The sequence below is a fragment of the Centroberyx affinis genome, unplaced genomic scaffold (assembly GCF_046629955.1).
Source record: "Centroberyx affinis isolate AG114_WGS23_722 - 3 ecotype Tasmania unplaced genomic scaffold, CSIRO-AGI_Caff_v1 ptg000888l_1, whole genome shotgun sequence".
Taxonomy (NCBI): Eukaryota; Metazoa; Chordata; class Actinopteri; order Beryciformes; family Berycidae; genus Centroberyx; species Centroberyx affinis.
In genome coordinates, this window is record NW_027279477.1 from 379,824 (window position 1) to 398,131 (window position 18,308).

An 18,308-nucleotide genomic window follows, 5' to 3' on the forward strand; every position below is an offset into this window, starting at 1 on the left:
GGCCTTGTCAAAATGAATTACGAAAAAAAAAACGAGCGAGAGCACACAAACAACAAAACATTTGTGTGGTTAGTGGTTTGTTTTAACATAGTTAGATAAGTGGCTTGTATAATATCATTACAATATAATTGAATTTATTTACATACATATGCAAACACACAATGTGTGTGAGTGTAAATATGTGCGTGTAGAATAATTCTTACACCCTGTCTTTTTAGCAGTCTCTGTATATGGTCTTGATTGCCATATAAGTTGTCATTTGAACCCCCCCCCCACCCACCCATACACAGACACACACACACACAATCTACCACCAGGACACACACATATGCACATACAAACACACACACATACACACACACACACCATTCTTCTTTGGGCAAGGCCCAAAAGCCAGTCTATTGGTGTTACTGTCCTTGAATTGGATCCTCATTAACTGGAGACGGCTGCTAATCTCTCCTGTGTTTTCTCGTGGATAGATGCAATTGGATTTTGAATAGGAAAGTAGAAGCCTCTCTCTCCAAGGCAACTCTGCAACCAAAAGCTTGAGATGTTGACCCTGTTGTCTGAGAAGGGCGGGGCATTTAATTCTGCAAACCCCAGCCATGGGGGCCACAGGACGTCAGAACCCAACCCACAGAAATCCCTCAAAGTGCTTATTGCTTCTCCATCAGCTCGCTCTCCTTTGTCTGCAGAACACTGTTCCGACAGTGGAAGCAAAACCTTGTTCAAGAACAAAATGACCAGCGACCGCTCCTCTCTAAAACCACCATCTTCCGCTTGCTGCAATGGTCACAGGTCACAGGGGGGCCGAGAGGCGACCGGACTACCCTTTGCAGGTGTAGACCTCTTCTCTCTGTGTGCACTGCTTGCATTCGACATAGCAGCACCAGCGCACCTGGCACTGGCAGGGCCTGGTCACTTCCCTGCTTTGGGTGTTATGGCCTCGCCCGCAGCAGATAGCGTCGCAGTTCTTGTCCTTGTAGCACTTGCGGGCCGCGGTGCCCGACGAGTACTTGCTGGGTCTACAGAAACTGGGAGAGTCCTCGATGTGGAGCAGGTCCATGGTGCGAGGGATCTGATCGCTGGGGCCAGGCGGAGGCTGCTGCTGCTGCTGCTGCTGCTGCTGCTGCTGCTGCTGCTGCTGGCCCCGACCTGTGGAGATCTCTCCCTCCCCTGTGGCCTCGTTGGTGGAGCTGCCGACCTTGAGGGACGTCTCGTAGCGCTGCTTCAGCTGCTTGCCGATCTCGTGGAAGGGCAAGAGCTGCCTCCAGCAGGTCTGGACGGTGCAGGAGCCGGAGACGCCATGGCATTTACAAGTGGTCTCCACCCCGGCTTTGATTACCTAGTTGTGAGACAGCGCAACACTGTTAGCGACCGCGAAACATCAACAGAATGTAATCAAAAGTATGTATTTTAATATGCCTTTGTTTTGTAAGCAGCATTTCAAAGAGCCAAATTACCCAAATATGCTCACAATTACATGATTAGGGTTAGGGCTGGGCAGTGGACTGCAGTGGTTTGGGAAGAACATAAAGAGACCATGGAAAAATGTTACATTCATTGCTCTATTTTTGATATCATACCAAAAAAAAAATCAGAGGCTCCACTTATTGCTTGTGAACTACCATTGACATCATACTGAACGACAACAATTTAACATTGTGTCTAAGGCTTCAAATAAAAGTGGTGTATCATACAAAGCAAGGAGCAAATTAATGATAGTCAGTGGGAAGCGAAGATTAATTTTGTTTTGATAATCACGGATGACAGATTTTGATTAAACTCAATAACTGTTATTATGATAAGTAAGGGGAGGTTACTGCTGAGAAGCACTCTTGAATAAAAGATCCATTCAGTCGGCCATGGGAAAGAGGAGACGTTAATACTTAGACACTGGGCGCTATTCTTATCCTGTATGTCTAAACCCTCGGTTGATGTATCAACCCAATCTTCCAGTGTGGCAATTCTGATATAACACAGACAGTAAGTAATGCAAACAGCTGGAAAAAGAAAGGCTAAGTAAAATCTTTTCTTCTGTAAAATCATGCATAATTGCCTGTGAAAGAGTCTCTGAGCTGGTCAGCTAAAAAGACCACTGCACGATATTATAACAGCACTTGACCTCTTTGCGGTCAGCCAAAGTTCATTTGTGTATCAACCACACTGTTAAAAGTAGTGTGTGAAAATCGATGACAATAACACATTGTCTGGATGGGGTTTGGATGGTATCTGCTGCTCTTTTCTCACCCTGTGAAATAGATTGGGGGATAGGAAGTGCATATTCACCACACTAGCAGTTCAAGAAAATTTGATATGTCAGCTTTAAAATGTTGGGGGGATGCAGAGGCTAGCACATTCCAAATTTGTGCTCCATATGGGAATTCATCCCAAATGCGGTGCACCTCACTACATGTGCAAATAAAAAAAGAGCAAAAACAATGTTGTAAATCTTTTATCACAAATAAAATATCTTGAGACACTGGATTTTGGAGAGCCCAGCTGAAGAGGAAGAGCATGTATTAGTCTTTTGGGAGACGTTTATGTCAGCTAACATTTGGGAAGTGTGCTTCTGCTATAATTCATTTTGAAACCAAAATGAAAATGGCTACAATATGAGAAAACCCAAGTAAAAGTAACAGATTCCAGACCTCCAGTTTGCTTTGGCTTGACAGATTACGACCATTCTCTCTTCTTTTTGTTTTACCATTAAATCAGTTCCAAGATGAAAAAAAAAACACACTCGCTCACCACAACAATTGCTGAATTTTGCCAAAGCACAAACGAAAGCTATTATCTATCTAATCTGAGAGGGAAAACCAAATATTGATTAATGAGCACTTTCAGATTTCACTAAATTTAGCAGTTAATTCAATCAATTTTGGTTAGTTTGGTTTTTTTCAAGCTTTCATGGGGATGCTTGAAATTCTGTAGTATTTGTTTAATAACTTGATCACCACTGGAATGCATTGTGAAACTCTAACCATGTTATTCTATTGTGGTCATATTAAATTCCTCTTTGGTCATTTGGCCGTGTCTTGGATAGAAGTCAACTCCAACTTAGATATGGTAGTATATCCAGGATAAGGTGCACAATTGATTAGCACTTTATACCACTCTTTATCTATGTAATTGCACTGAACTTAGCCTGTACTGTATTATCACAATTTTCCCACCATTTAACCGATTCAAGTGAGCAATTAGCCAGCATTTCTGTTTATATGTGACCACTCAAAATGAACTCTGACCCCCTGAAGCAAACCAAACTGCGTTTCCCTTTGAGTTTGCTTCCTGGTTTGCTTTATTTGTGTATTATAACTCACACTCTCTCATTTTACTTGTTCGTTTCAAGTAGTTTTTGAAATGATTTGTTACTTCAATGAAAGCCCAATTAAGATGACAGTGGAAGTAAAATATTGCTGTAAAACTATTGTATTAAATACCTCTGCTAAACATTTGTCTTCTTTTCTGAATGAAACTCCCATGTAATTACCTAACATCCGTATGCTGGAGATGAATAATGGTCTGCAGTGGCACTGTCGACTTAAGTCAGAGTCTAACGTTTGAAAGCAGGTCATTAGCTAGTCATACAACTGGTTATCGTCAAAGTCACCTAGGGGCTGAGTTCTGATGATTGATGGATTTGCCGATGGAAAGCGAACTGGCACTTTATCAAAACTGTGCCCTCTTTCAAAAGGGATGACATCAGGAATTCATGGAGAAATAAGGTCATTGGTTTGGTTACCTGTAAGAGCACTCTATGTGAAAACATAACATCATCTCATGTTACACACTTACCTTCATGCCCACATTTGTGTTGTGCATGTCCACACGTGCGCGCAGGTCCTTGTTGGAGCGTTTGCCCAGGAAGTCCTTAACAAACTTGTTGCTGTATTTGAGGTTGTCTCCGCAGCCGCCCCACTGCCAGGCCTTGCGGTTCTCCAGATCCGGGGCCTCGTCACAGGTGCAGCGCTCCATCCGCCCCGCGCTGCAAGCTTTGGCCATCGCATGCGTTAGGCCCGCTGAGGAGATGGCATACAAGAAGGCTGTCTCTTTAAATCCTGCAGAGGCACATGGGGGAACAACGAATGAGATACTGGAGAATGGAGAAATACCAGGTTTGCTTTTGGAACCCAAAAGGAAAGGGAAGCAGCTGTAAAAACTCAGAAAATTCTAAATCTTACTAAGTCTAATTTTACAGCAGCTCAGTCTTCAGATACACAAAATGTGGTTTGACTCATCTGCCCTACCTCTCTTTAGGATATTGGCTCTGTGGCGCCCCTCTAAGGTGCAGTTCCACCTCTCAAAGCGGAATTGATACTGGCATTCCAAGGCGCTCATGCTGATGGCCTCCATCAGGGTCTCTGCCACACCCGGGTCTCGTCTGCACATCCTGCGCTGCTTCTTTTCCAGTTTGAGCCGGTCGCACAGCTTGTAGTGGGCCCTGCCCACGTTCTCCTCTGGTATAGAGCTCAGCGGCAGGATAGACAGCGGTTCATTACCTGTCAACCTAGAGGGAGAGATCACACACACACACACACACACACACACACACACACACACACACACACACACACACACACACACAGACACACTCCAGTCAGTTGAAACACAGTGCACAGGGAGGGAGTGGAAACATCTTGATAAAGTATCCAATAAAGCGCAGGATGCTGACCTTCCTGGATAAACAATAAGAGTTGCAAAGATATACTACATAAACAGCACAGCAAGAGCAGCTGGGGCATACAATGCTCAAAAGTTTGGTTAATGTTCAAATGAATTCAGCTGTCATATTTGCAGGTCAAAGCTGAGTTCAGTGGTTAATGTTCAGGGGAATTCAACATTCGCCGGAGATTGAGATCTACCTCCACCACAGGCGTGTCTGTGTATAGAGCAAATTCTCAGCAGAGGAAGAAGACTTCTTTCTTTTCAAAATGTTCCTCACTGTTTTGTCTCCGTTAGCCATTCATCACCCTCAGCAAGTCACGGCTCTGGCAGCTCACTGGCCACAGTATTAAGCACTATAGTTTGAGGGTATGAAATGTATATTATGACTGCTAAAGCAGTCGGGTGGTAAGGGGACAGATTTAAAACAATGGTCCACACTGAACGTGACAGTCATACCACAAGCATGTGAAACAGTAGCCAGCGGAGACTTGGTTTAATATTTATATCATATCCTGAGGGGGGAATGCCACTCACAGCAGCGTTGTATAGATTTAAACATGATCACACAGCAGGATTTACACTCTCATTATAGAATCCCCATACAAACGTCCAGTATTTAGGATCTTAAAGCTGCAATCCATTTGAAATATAATGAGCACAAGTTTCAGTTCTAAACATGGTATAGAGAACATGTGGTAGAGTTGCACTCCTTTCGTCAGTTTATTTAAGGGAAGCGTATATAAAACACACAAGCGGGGTCTGCCACATAGCTGGCAAAACCAATGACCAGCGTTCTGAGGTTGTGATGGGGAAAGCAGAGCATTACTTTCATAAACACACACAGGGGACATGACTGTCAGCCTGTGACCATTTTGGTCACACCAACTGACAGGATTGGCAGGGTAGTTGTTCATTATGTGTAATTTCTGGCCTCTTTTACACCCTTAAAGTGAAACTGAAGAATAAATGGATTTACAGAACTCACAAAAGCACAATTCCTCCGGCCCATATGCCCTTGCAGAGGGACTTGATTCCCTGAAATGACACTTCTGCGCACTAATATTGACACCTCACCTGATGCACTTCATGCTGTCTTGACAAAATACAGCAGTCAGGGATTTATGATTTATTCAGTAAACCTTTTCTATTCACTACCACAGGTGACCTGGCCCTGCCCTCTGGCATCAAAAGTTTGGCATCTAGGTTGTCGTGTTTGTTTTTCCATCCTTTTGAAAGGAGAATTAAGAGAAAGCATAACACACACAACTTTCCATTTGCATGTCTCCATAGACACATACATAACAGTTACTGGCAACAAGTGCTGGTCTGTGTGACAGAGAGTGAGAGAGAGATCTTCCATTAGGTCCTAAGGGAGTCTTTTAGCTTAGGTCTTGTGATTAAGTGTGACTTGAGAGGGAAAACCCTACATACAGTTGAATTAATTAGAAGAAGTTCAACCAGATCATTGTTAAGAGTAACCACAGCAAATGGGCCATTGCTAATTCTTGGAGGAGCCTTGTTGAATGACCTGACAGTGAATGGCAACCTCACAACAGAGAGGGAGTTTCAGCTGACCATTTAAGAGAATTTATTCTATAACATTTTGTCAAGGTACAGAGCACCTGCTGGATGTCCACAACTACGGTTTAGCTAATGTACCAGAAGTGTCGATTGGTAATATATTTGCACTTGTGACTTCATTAGTTAGCTTTTGTCACCACTCATATCCCACAGCCTCCATAAGGCGGTCACAGGAGTCCTTTAACAAGAGATTTTTTTTTATTAAGTCCAATAACTGACTGAAGTGTTTCCCCTCAAGTCCTCAGTTTCTCACCAATGGACTTCACATATGCCATATGTTATTGTCTTTACAATGCATTCATTGCCTGGTTGAAAATTGAATAGAATCCAAGCAGTCAAGTAAAAAGAGGCAGGCTTCAGGATTTGCCTTCAGATTGGGTCAAATGGTTTCCTTTTTTCAAAACATGTTTGCCTTTCCTAAACTTGTCTGACAGCTATGAATTTTCAAATGGAAACCTGGCAAGCTGTGTCTTGACAGAGATTGCTCTCCCAACACACTTTAGAGCGTAAAAAATGTATGGTGTAAGGCAGACAGTATGAGACATACACAATGCATGAGAACTATGTGGCTCCCTCTGAATAACTGACATTTTCCTTTTAATTGTTTCATCCTTTGTTAAAATACACTGTGCTAACAATGCCAAGGAAAGATATTCCAGTTGCCAAAACAAACAATTCCAGTTGACCTAGTATATTACATATGACTGACAACCGTTCCACAACATTTCTACGGTAGGCTAGCATTCAAGTTTTGAATGATGGCGCCACGTGGAGTACCTGACTAATTCCATTTGAAACGTCAGTAAATTCAAGGCATCACTCAAATCCACCGTGCACCAGACAGCAGGGTACTGCACCGCTGAGATTCAATAAACATACAAAGATTAATTGAAATGTGTGCATGTACTAAGTTTAGTTTAGCAATGGGATTCAACTGACAAGTGGTAGTCTTAATTTACTCAATACCACCAACATGACGTGCGCATTCCTGGGTGGACATGCATAGTAACAAGTATCAGTGTCAAATCTTCCAAAAGCCCAGATGCCTGCCAAAACAAGAGACCATTAAAATGACAGTCCTCAACTGTCTGCATGACGTCTGTCTGTCTGAGACGTAAAGACGGTCTGAAGGCAGCTGGAGGAGCGCCAAAGATGACATGACACTGATCGCTGCGCTACTGTCTCTGTGGCTTCCACACAAAGGCAGATTTCTCGCCAGTTACGAAGACGGCCTGGGGGCAAAGTGTGGATAGGAGAGAGTTGAGAATGGAGAAACACTCCAGGTCTCCGGAGAAGAAGCTACTGGCTGGGGCTCACTCTTGTGCATGTTTCCGCTTAGTGGCAGACCAGAAGATAGTCAAATGGTATCACAGATGTGCTTTAATTCTATTTCTTATGTCTTGTAAAAGGACTTGCTATCACTTCTAGATGGACAAAGACCATTGTTGATGTCACCCATGCCTCTTTAAATCAAAGTTAGCCCCTATACTGTCACACAAAAGGGTCATAGCCACACATTCCAATACGGTGATCCACAAAAAAAGGGGTTACTCTGCTGTTTGCTGCAGAATGAACTCATTCAACTCACTTAGAGGAAGAGAGAATTGGATAGGAGCATAAATGTGGCTGAAGCACACAAAGCATTACAAATCTGAACTTGAAGTCTTTGGTCACGAAGTCATTATTCTGTTTCCCCCGTTTTGATCCATAGCAGCAACTTTTATTAGGAAAAATGGAAAAGCACAGCTTCAAGTCTCTCAATGAAGCATGGGAAATGCAGACTGCAGTTGCTTATAATGAAACTTACATGAAATTCAAAGAGCAGGGTGAAGTGCAGGGACCTATATCTACGCCACATAGCATTAGAATGTAAGAACATGTAACCGTATGTTTTCATATCACGGACCATTTTCTGAAGCTGTTTTTGTTTGAGGTGTTGGCACAGCAACACACATCACACATGGAATATAACACCAACAGAGACATAATAAAATTCACTATTATCCTACGTGAGGTGGGATTCTTGCTGATGTTTGCTCAGCTTTGCTTTTTCCACACACACACACTCGCTCGCACACTTCTCACAGGCATCGCGGGCCTTCAAACCGGCTAATCTCACTCGTTGCCTCCTCCGCTGTCTTTCACTGGGAAACACTGGAGTTTGTTTAGTCCTTTCTCTCTACCTGTCAGCACCTCCCATTGCCCATGACATTTACTTTATATACATTTTCCAATGCGCTGGGCTCAGTGAAAATGGCTCATTTCACACTGTGGAGCCTCAGAGTCGATCCCTGGAGGAAATCATTGACTATTACTAAACTTTGCCATCATCACTCCCTCTCTGGCTTTACATTACAGCTCTGGAAGTGACCCTCAGTGGTGCAGTGCTCTGCTGCTAGTAATTCTGGTCATTCTTCATTGGTTTGGTATGTAAATAGTTAAGGGTGGCTTGTGGAGGTATAACAATACCTAACCTCTTAGATAGTGGAAAACATATTATCACTTTTACTTTAACTTTCTTGGCCTAAATGAAGTACTCACTCCATGTATAAGCTACAAATGCAAACAGAACGAAGCATTGTAACTGCTGGTGTTATTCACAAACTCACACAACCATACATAGCTTGAACAAAGGCAGCTCATGTCAAATAGTGTATATTACTGACAGCGGACTAAAATAGAGTCAGAGCAGCAAACTTTATAAATATTAGTTGTTTTTCACATATCACAGATATTGTTATTTTGGATCTGCAACCTTGGCCAAGTCAGATAGTGGTCTTGCATGACATGAGGTGACGCTCAAAGTCAGATTCTGTGAACAAGTAATATTCCGACTGCCTGCGATAATAGAATGCCATTGCCATGAAGGAGATCAATACTTTGGTGATTTGTTTCCAGAGGAAAAGCTCACTACGGTGTACCACCTGTTGAGCAAGATCAGTTCAATGTTTTGAAAGGAATTTAATATAGACAATAAACATTTTATTTTTATTTATTTTCTGTTATTTTTCATATTTGGAGATGAGGATGAACATCTTGGGCAACAAAGTGGTTTGGCAAATTTCAGTCAAAGTGAGCCTTTGTGTGTGCACGTGCTTGTGTGCACTTACTACCTTAAGTCAACACCTATAAGAGTCAGTCCTGGCTGAACGCGCCCAGGCAGAAAAGCACAAAAGCCGCAGTTTCTCCATCAGCCTGAACTTGCAGGTTGTGTGGTCTGGTGTCTCTTAGACCCCCCAATCCCCCCCCAATCCCCCCCTCCTCCTCTCATGGGGCAGCTCTCCGAACTTCCCCTATTCCCACTGGTCAATTACTCTAAACGAATGCCAATCATTCCCTCCAGCTGTTGGCTCAAAACAAAGCCTCTTCTAGACGAAACCACTGCTGTCTACAAAGGTAACCAACACAAGACAATGACAGACATGAACATGTGTGCTAGAATGGACAATCTGTACTAGTTTACCTTTAACTGTCGTGCTCACCTGAGAAAAACCTATCCATGAAAAAAAAACTTTGGTATTGTTCTTAAAATAAAAGGGTGAGTTTTTGAAAAAAATCAAAGTTGCCAGTGCTGATCTCTTTTTCTCTCATGCACTTTTTTCTCCTTCTTTCATGGTGTTTAAATGCTCCTCTTGGGGGGAAAAAAGTGTGTTTTTCTCAGAAATGTTGGATGAACTTCAGACCACCCTGCCCAAGTCCCATCTGGTGTATCACGGGCCAGGCCGTGCCAGAGGTAGTAGGAATGTGAGTGTGTGGTGTTTTCCCTCTGGCCCGCTCTAACTATGGCTGACAATGTGTTCCACAGCTCAGGCTTGAATAATTGAAGAAACCATGATTCAGTCTCAAATGACTCTCTGGTACAGGGAGTCTCCAGGCTATTGTGCATCGACAAGAGGGAGATGAGACAAGAAAATCTGCACTACACTCCACTGAAACTACACTGAAATATGTGGACTTTTCCCCCCACCAGCAGTAGTGACACTGTTCGTTTCCCATGTCAGTAAAGCCAGAAATAGGGGAAAGAGTAAACGGTTATGTATGAGGCTAAAATAAGATTAGTTATTGGTTGAAAGCACTGGGTGTTGTGACTACCCCTAACAAGCTGTGACTGACACAGTACAGTAACATGACAGAACGACTTTGAAGTCATTATTAGTTGAGTAATGAGCCTTTCCGCATAGTGAGAATGTGATGCAAAGTCTAGAAGCACCGCTATTCACAACATAAAGGGGAAAGTCCCCTATGCTGAACTCAACAGGATATGACCAACCATTATGTCATCTGTTGTCCCTTCTGGTCATTTACAACCCACACAGGACGTGTCAGAGTTCTGCCGCTAATTGACTGACCTGGTCAGGTTCCTGTTCTAGATAATCTTCAGAAGCTTTTGGGAATGTTCTCACTGTGAATGACATGTTACAGTGGAAATCTTTCCTTTAAATCCAGTGCAAGTTAAAGTGTCCCTAATTCTATTCTTTCTAATTTTTAAACAAAACACAAAATAACCTTTTATTCATATACTGTAGATGACTGATTTCTTTCAACTTTCAATTCACAAAGACTCAGCAAAAGAAAAAAATGTACTGTTCAACTAAACCTCTGGCTGAGTTTTCAATGCACAGCAGTGAATGCAGGCACTAGTAGCTGAGTAGTAGGAATACAGGCTCTGGGTTTGGGAATGGGAGTGTGGGGCATGGTAAGAGGTTTAACTGCTATGTGAGAACTCAAGGCTTCTAAGGTCAGCAGCTCAGTTATAGTCACTGTGTGACTGGCACAGATTGGGCGCGCAGCAGTGTCCGCATGACTCCCCTGTTCTAGCCTACACCATGGCACAGAGCACCCCTGTACCAGCGCACCGACGCACCAAACTCGTTCAGGCACACATACTCGCCGATTCGCACATGCTGACACGAGAATCAGACTACCATTATTTGGTAAGAGAGCAGAACAACACTCTAATAGTTTAACTATACTCTTGGTAATGCTCTAGATAGCAGGTATTTAAGCGTGTGTGCGCAGATTACAGATTGGCAATGCAAGATTTGTTCATTTATTTTACACTGGGCAAAAGCACTTTTGCGAATAAGCCGAGCATGCAAAGTCAAACCACAGAAGCCAAAACAAATCACAAAACAGCAGCTGTTTTCAACCATCCATGCATCAGCAAATGCAAGTGGCTGAGTTTAGACATAGGCCTATTACTAACGGTTATTTACTGTTACTACCAAAAGATTATGTTTTTCCTCCATGAAAATTCAAGCTGCATTGCTGAAAGGCCCACATAACTTCAATTAAGGCCACAACAGGTGATGTATTGTTTATATACTGTAAAACATGAACAGATGATGAACTACCCTCCTATATTTGTCCAATGTAACAGAAAGGTACAGTAACTCTAAGTTAAAGCTGGAAAGTGTTGATATTTTGCCTCACCTCCAGAAGCATGAGCGATAAATGTATTACCTAGTGTGAGAATGACTGACTTTTGACAATTGATTGACACTTGAGGAAACAGCAACCAGTTGAGAGAAAGGCAAAATGGGCCATTATCAAGAGAATCATGAGACAAGAATTCCTTGCAGTTGAAAACTTTCACCTTGCCTATAGGCCCATGCATGTCAGGGTACGTCACTGCGGTAATTTGCTCATGGTAACTTTAGGACATAAAGACTGTGTCCATTCTCCAACTAATGCCCAGGCTTTACAGATAAATATGCCTTTTGGGGCAAACTATAGTCTGTGTAATAACACCCATTTGGCAAACACACACATCTGAGAGCATGTCAGGTCAGGCCTCTATAGGGTTGTGTTTATGCAAGATAATCGTCTAGATATATAGTAAGAGGCTAACCAGGCATTTCTGGAAAGGTATGACCAACTAATGACTAACTTTCTTTGAACTTTTATGTAATTATAAGTCATTACAAACAGGTGTATGACATTAAAATATGATTATATTTTATGTTGGCTGGGGTGGGAAGATTTTATTTTTCACTTTTTATTGACAGAAAATACATTTGAAACCAAACCTATCATAATCCCCCTAAGTGAGACATGAGAGATGGACAGATATTCTCATGAGGACCAAAATTTTAAGTGAGGGTTTGTCAATCTTGCTAATCTTGGCCCATGTGAAGTGCCATGTCTCTCTTATTCCCACAAACCAGGCAGGGAAACTCGCCTGCGGTCAAGCATGGAAAACACAGGACATGGCGGTCACACTAACTAGCATCATCTCATCAATCCCTGACCGCTAAAAGTATCATGAGTCTATATTAGCTTTCCTGTTTTGCAAATTACCCATGTCTCCAACCGCATCTGTAAAGATCATCATGTGTGTACAGTCTTACCAACAAGAGTTTTTCTTCCCATCACTGCTGACTATCCGCCGATGAAGTGCAGCAGCTAACTGGTAGGACTGAACTGGAGCTGCCGGCCTTTTAAAATTCAATAAGTCTTAGCTGTGCTGCATGCTGATGACACCAGAACCATAACTTCTTCGGATGTGAGCGGGCCAAACACATTTTAAAAGCCTTACCAAACCATGTAATCTCCAAAATATACAGTACAACCATATTATTATACAGTATGAGCCCCATAAAAGCCCACTACAGACACCGCTGAAACCTTCATAACAAAGGTGTGTACCAAGCTCCAGAATTTTCTAAATGATTCACCCCATAAAATAAACGGTAATGTTGCGCATGCAATTTAGAAAAGACAAGATATTCCGTGCAGAGGGGGGAATTGTTGGCTGAGGCTCTGTAAACTGAAAGTTGAGAGAAACTTTGTACATGACATGCATTTTGGCCATAACTAGGCATACGTGGAACTCATTTTTTTTTCCTTCATTCTATTTTCACAGAGTTGGCTGCCTTTAAATTTGATGTTTTCACATTTCATTTCCCACTCTCCTAAGGTTACACAAAGACGTTAAAAAGTGCTGATTGAGGACCATCCTGCCCTCCCAGAAGACACTGCACCCCCCTGTGGAATCCGCGGGCATAGCAGGCTTTCCATTGAGATGTCAGAGTGCAGAAGCGCTCACAAAGCAGGGCTTAGCTCAAATCCAGATGTATCAAACAGAAATATAAAGAAAACAAAGCTGTCTTTTTTCAGAGGGCATGTGGTCTGTTATCTAAGCCTCCAGGTTTGCGTGATCTCATCAGACTACATGGTCACACCGCCAGTGCTGAGAGAATCCTATCTTCTTGGCTTCACGGTAAAGTGATACCCTTTGAGGTGTGGCTATAGCCACAGGATATCCTATGAAGTTGGGAAATCCCTCTATCAACGGCGTTCCCCGCCCTGCTGCACATCAGGGCTAATCAGTCCTTAAGGCCCGGTAATGAGACGCCCGCCACCACTGTCTGCCAGGCAACGCCAGCCTGAGCCCACACTAACTCTGCTGCTCCTAATGAGTGGTAATCACCCAGCAGCTCGCCACAAACCACTGCAGGGATGCCGGCACGCACATGAGGCGGGGAAACGAGGAACAGGAGGCGACGGAGAGGAGGGAACCAAAGGAAATGTTTACATGGAGCCACTTAAATAACATCATTACATCTCTGTGCTTCACTACAGAGAAAAGAGAATCACCTACTTAAACTTTAAGATGCATTGGTGTTTGAAATACATCAGGAACTAATTCAGCGATGTGATAAAAACCTTTTACAGTAGCATACTGAAAATCACTCCTCCTAAGTAAATTTACACACATCCCATTTGTTAGCATGTTGTTTTTGGCCTATTGCCTCACTTAATGGAGCATTGAAAACAATAATACCATCTGAAAGGGCATCAGCACTGCATCATGAGCAAACGATGATAGGGTGATTTAAGGCTGTCGCAATAATTAAGTGCCAAGTAATAGCAACCACTATATTGGCTTCTTCCGGATAATGTCGTGCTTCAGTGATTGGTAAATCCCAGTTGCATGACTGTGGGCAGCCTTCCTGTATATGTCGCACATGAACTAAATAAAAACAAACTCCTGACTCAGTGTTAGGGCTCGCATTCAGCACAGTTTACAAGACCACAGAATGACATGCCCTTGACCAAAACTCAAATTTAAATGAATGGAACTGTCTGAAACTCCTCAGCATGAACCCTGACGGGGTCAACTGAGCAAACAAATCACTTCCCTTTCTGACAGTTCACAAAATTTCCCCTGAAGGTACAGTAACCTATTAAGTCAAAGAATGAAAGCTTCACGAACATCTCAGATTGTAACCCTAATGATAACGGATTTAGTCGGACCAGCACCTGCCACAACAGGCTGAGGGAAAGAAAATGAGTGCTCACATTCTTGTGGCAAAGGATGACAATTTAAGCGGGTGCTTGACTACGCCAGGAATCCCACCCCACCCTCTGCTGCGCAGACTATGGGCAAGAGAGATTGTGTTTATGTTACACTTACGCTCCACCGCACTCTGGAAATTGGGTATGCAACATTGACCCTCTATTTTGAGTAAATCAGTACCCAGGAGGCCCTAGGATGCCTCGTGCTCATGGCATATTTATTTGAATAGGTTTGTGTTAGTATGTTCTCCACTCAAAGTCGTGCAGGCCTCTGTTGCAGAGTGTCACTGGTGTCGAGTTTCTGGGAAGTTGGCTATGGGGCAGTCACATTTTGCATGTATCTATGTCACCTGGGCAGGGTCTTTCAGTGTGTTTCGTGTTCTTCAGCTGCAGGGCTAAATCATTCACTGACACTCATTCATATTCTCCTCTCCTCGGGCCATGGAATAATAAATCTGGAGTATTGTAATACCACATGTCTCTTTGCACTACAGAGGCCAGAGATAGAGAACAGACTGACAGAGGGAATTGAAAACAAGTGCTAACTGAATAAGTAAATACGCATTACCATTAGAACCATTAGAGTTGATGCGAGCGCCAATTTGGCACGTCAACTTTAATACACACTGCAGGCCAAGGGCGACACTGCTCGAGGATTATACTCTACTGGAGGGGAGACAGACAGAGATAGAGACAGAGGCAAAGACATTGAAAGCATTTGATACTCGTGTGAGTATTACAGATGGTGAAGTTTCGGTGAGATGGGTCGAGACATTTCCATCATACAGAGTTCTAACAGGTGCCACATGTTTGCATCACCCAGTCTGCAAAGATGAGTGCCAACACTTTGTTAAAACATCCGAGAGCCAAACCTTAACCTAGAGAGTTGACACATTGGCTCTAAACGATGACAGCCCTATTCATTTTGACAGGATTGTTATCTAGAAAGTGAAGAAGTCTTGCCATCATTGCTATTCCATCTGTTGTAGCTTTGTCTTGTTGTTCCTATTTTATATGTGATTCCTTATACCTGTATACCTTATACTATAGCTTATAAATCAGAGAGAAGGTAAAACCCAATTCAACAGCCCCTGAGGTCTAACAAACCAGTTTAAAGCTTCATTATGTCTAACAGACCCTCGGGGGACGCTTTCCTGTGTTCCCTTAAAGATTCACAGCTAACAATGCCCTTATCACCTAATACTCCTGGAGCTCACGCTGCACTCATACCTACCATAAATTTGACTCTGCTGGAATGGCTTCAAGTGTCATCACTCCACAGCCTGTGGCCATTTGCCTCAGCTCCAGGCCCGGCGCTGTTTGCAGCATGAGGGAGCGCTAACAACATCCATCAACAAAGATATTTGTCTTTACTGTGATAAAGGAAGAACATCAAGATTCTGCTGGATAATGTGGTTCCTATGAGATGTCACTGTTAAGCCTATGACTGGTCCTGTATGGATAAATGAGTGATGGTGATTTAGAAACTTCAAAGGACACCTTACAAAAAGGGAGGAGTGGGTCATTACCTAAAGTTCATGAGTGGGTGTCACTTTTTTTCCAAATGGTAGATATCTCATTTTTGGATCAAATCTCTTCAGTTCCAGCTGAAACATGGCTGCTCACCGACTTGCCCTGCTGACTTACTTTGAATGACTTAATGACTTAATTGTAAATGTTAATTTGTTCTTCAACACTTAGAAAGCTAAAAGTGAAGTTTATCTGAACAGACAACCTGAAGTGCAGCGCATTAGCAGCCGTTGTAAGGTGGAGGTCATAGTGGGCTACACCTAAAATCTAAGGCGTTCCCTGGGAATGACTTACTTTGAAATATGTACCCTTGCGCTCCTACAAAATTAAACATTATTGTGTATATGACATGATTCATGAAACGGTAAATTTTTAAGATTAATTTCCCAACACGTGTTCCAACTGTTTTTAAACTTAGTGGGAGCGCTAGAAACCCCGGCCAGAGCTGTGTGATGTTTATGCTGGATGGGGGAATTTTCTGTGCAAGCTGAGCAGACGTTTCGGCCACCAGTTCAGTCAGTCAGATTGCTTTATTGTTACCAGCTGTTGAGGCTGAAGCATATACACTCACCTTTTGCTCCATGTCTGTTTTCAGAGTCGACTTAGAATATGATTTTACAAGTGTTTCAACAAAATAATCACACGACCGCTACTTGCCATTCAAATGTGCCAGATACAGCGGGCGCTGGCCCAATTGTCAGGGGAACAGAGGGGTGAACCTTCCTCGGACAGAAATGGGTTTCAGCCAAAACTTTACACCCAAGGCTGAATACAATAACTTAACCTGTGTCTGCTGCGTTAGACAGTTTCGTTGCCTACTCGGCTACTCGCTGACACTGCTTGTCTACAGTACTTTGAATTGTCAGCAGCTTCAATGAGGCGAAATCATCTCCAGACAACCTGCTGCAGCCACCCGCTGTGAGGCCGCCGGTCTGAGCGCTACAACCACCGACAAGTGACACTTCACCGGCATGGACCAACTCATAACAGCATGCAATAATAACCAGGGATGCAGATAAAACACATGAACATCAATTAATGTCATTTTTTACATTATGCTCGTTAGTTTATGTTAAAGACAGTTTTCAATGAAACCAAAAAGAAAAGTTGTTCCCTGCTTTGTATTTCACGAACCAATCAAATCAATGAGATCAGCATCATGGATGTGTGTGTGTGTGTGTGTGTGTGTGTGTGTGTGTGTGTGTGTGTGTGTGTGTGTGTGTGTGTGTGTGTGTGTGTGTGAACCCGGTGCTTACCCGAAATATGCTGCGGTTGGTCCAGGCAAGCTGAGAAGATACACTATAACTGTGAACGATAACCATCCCAGGAGTAGGTGTCCATCCAGCATTTTGCTGCGGCTCTAGGGCAGATCATTTCGTTTCTCCTGAGTAGCTGTGTAAAATCCCTTGTTGAACGTTCAGCACTTCTTATACAGAGTGGAGCTGTGCGCTCCTCCCATTAGCAGAGAGCAAGGGAGCGAGCGAGCGAGCGAGAGAGAAGAGAGAGAGAGAGAGAGAGAGAGAGAGAGAGAGAGAGAGAGAGAGAGAGAGAGAGAGAGAGAGAGTAATAAGGGAATGCCCACAGAGTGCACTGATTCTGAATTCTCTCTCATATTTCATATAGATAAATTATCTGTGTATACTGTGTCTTAATTTATGATTGGCATTTATGGGATACATTTGGGCTGTTTAAGTGCCATACAGTCAATGTTTATGCTGACTGAGGTCAGTGGAGCTGGCTTGCACTGGATGATAGAAAACTTGTTTACCTTTAGTCAGTGACAATTTATTTCCAGAATGGCAAGCCTTGAGTTGGTTTTATCCAGAACTGGCAGCACAATGCACAATACTATACACTGCAATGTATGGAAACTTATGTGGTCTAAACTGCTCAAATTGTAAACTAGTTCACTTCTGTGTCCAACAGTGATAACTGTGTATAGGATCTGTTTTGTTTGTGTTGATTTCAACAGTCAAAATGACATATATACAGCAGAAAGAGTCCGTGTTTCGTAGATTTTGGTTAAAGATTGTCTGTTGAAGTTAAATATCAGTCTAGTCTTGCCTTTGAAAGAGAATGATCAGTTCTCCTAACCACAAGCGCTGAGGTGAGTTCGTCTGTAGTTCACAATGAAGAAAGTACATTTCTTTGCAAAATGTAACTGAAAGCTATTTCACAAGAGCTGAAGATGAAACCTTTAATCACTTTGCAAAATATCATATTGAAAG

General features: G+C 42.8%; 1 protein-coding gene across 1 annotated transcript; it reads right to left on the reverse strand.

Moving 5' to 3' along the window:
- Nucleotides 1-311: 311 nt before the first annotated feature.
- wnt9a (wingless-type MMTV integration site family, member 9A) lies at nt 312-17,457 on the reverse strand. Its single transcript, XM_071521445.1, has 4 exons — nt 17,337-17,457; nt 4,251-4,510; nt 3,799-4,061; nt 312-1,345 (listed from the first exon to the last, which is right to left on the reverse strand). Exons 1-4 carry the CDS (start codon nt 17,426-17,428, stop codon nt 827-829), a joined length of 1,134 nt encoding a protein of 377 aa, XP_071377546.1. The 5' UTR covers nt 17,429-17,457; the 3' UTR covers nt 312-826.
- Nucleotides 17,458-18,308: the final 851 nt, after the last annotated feature.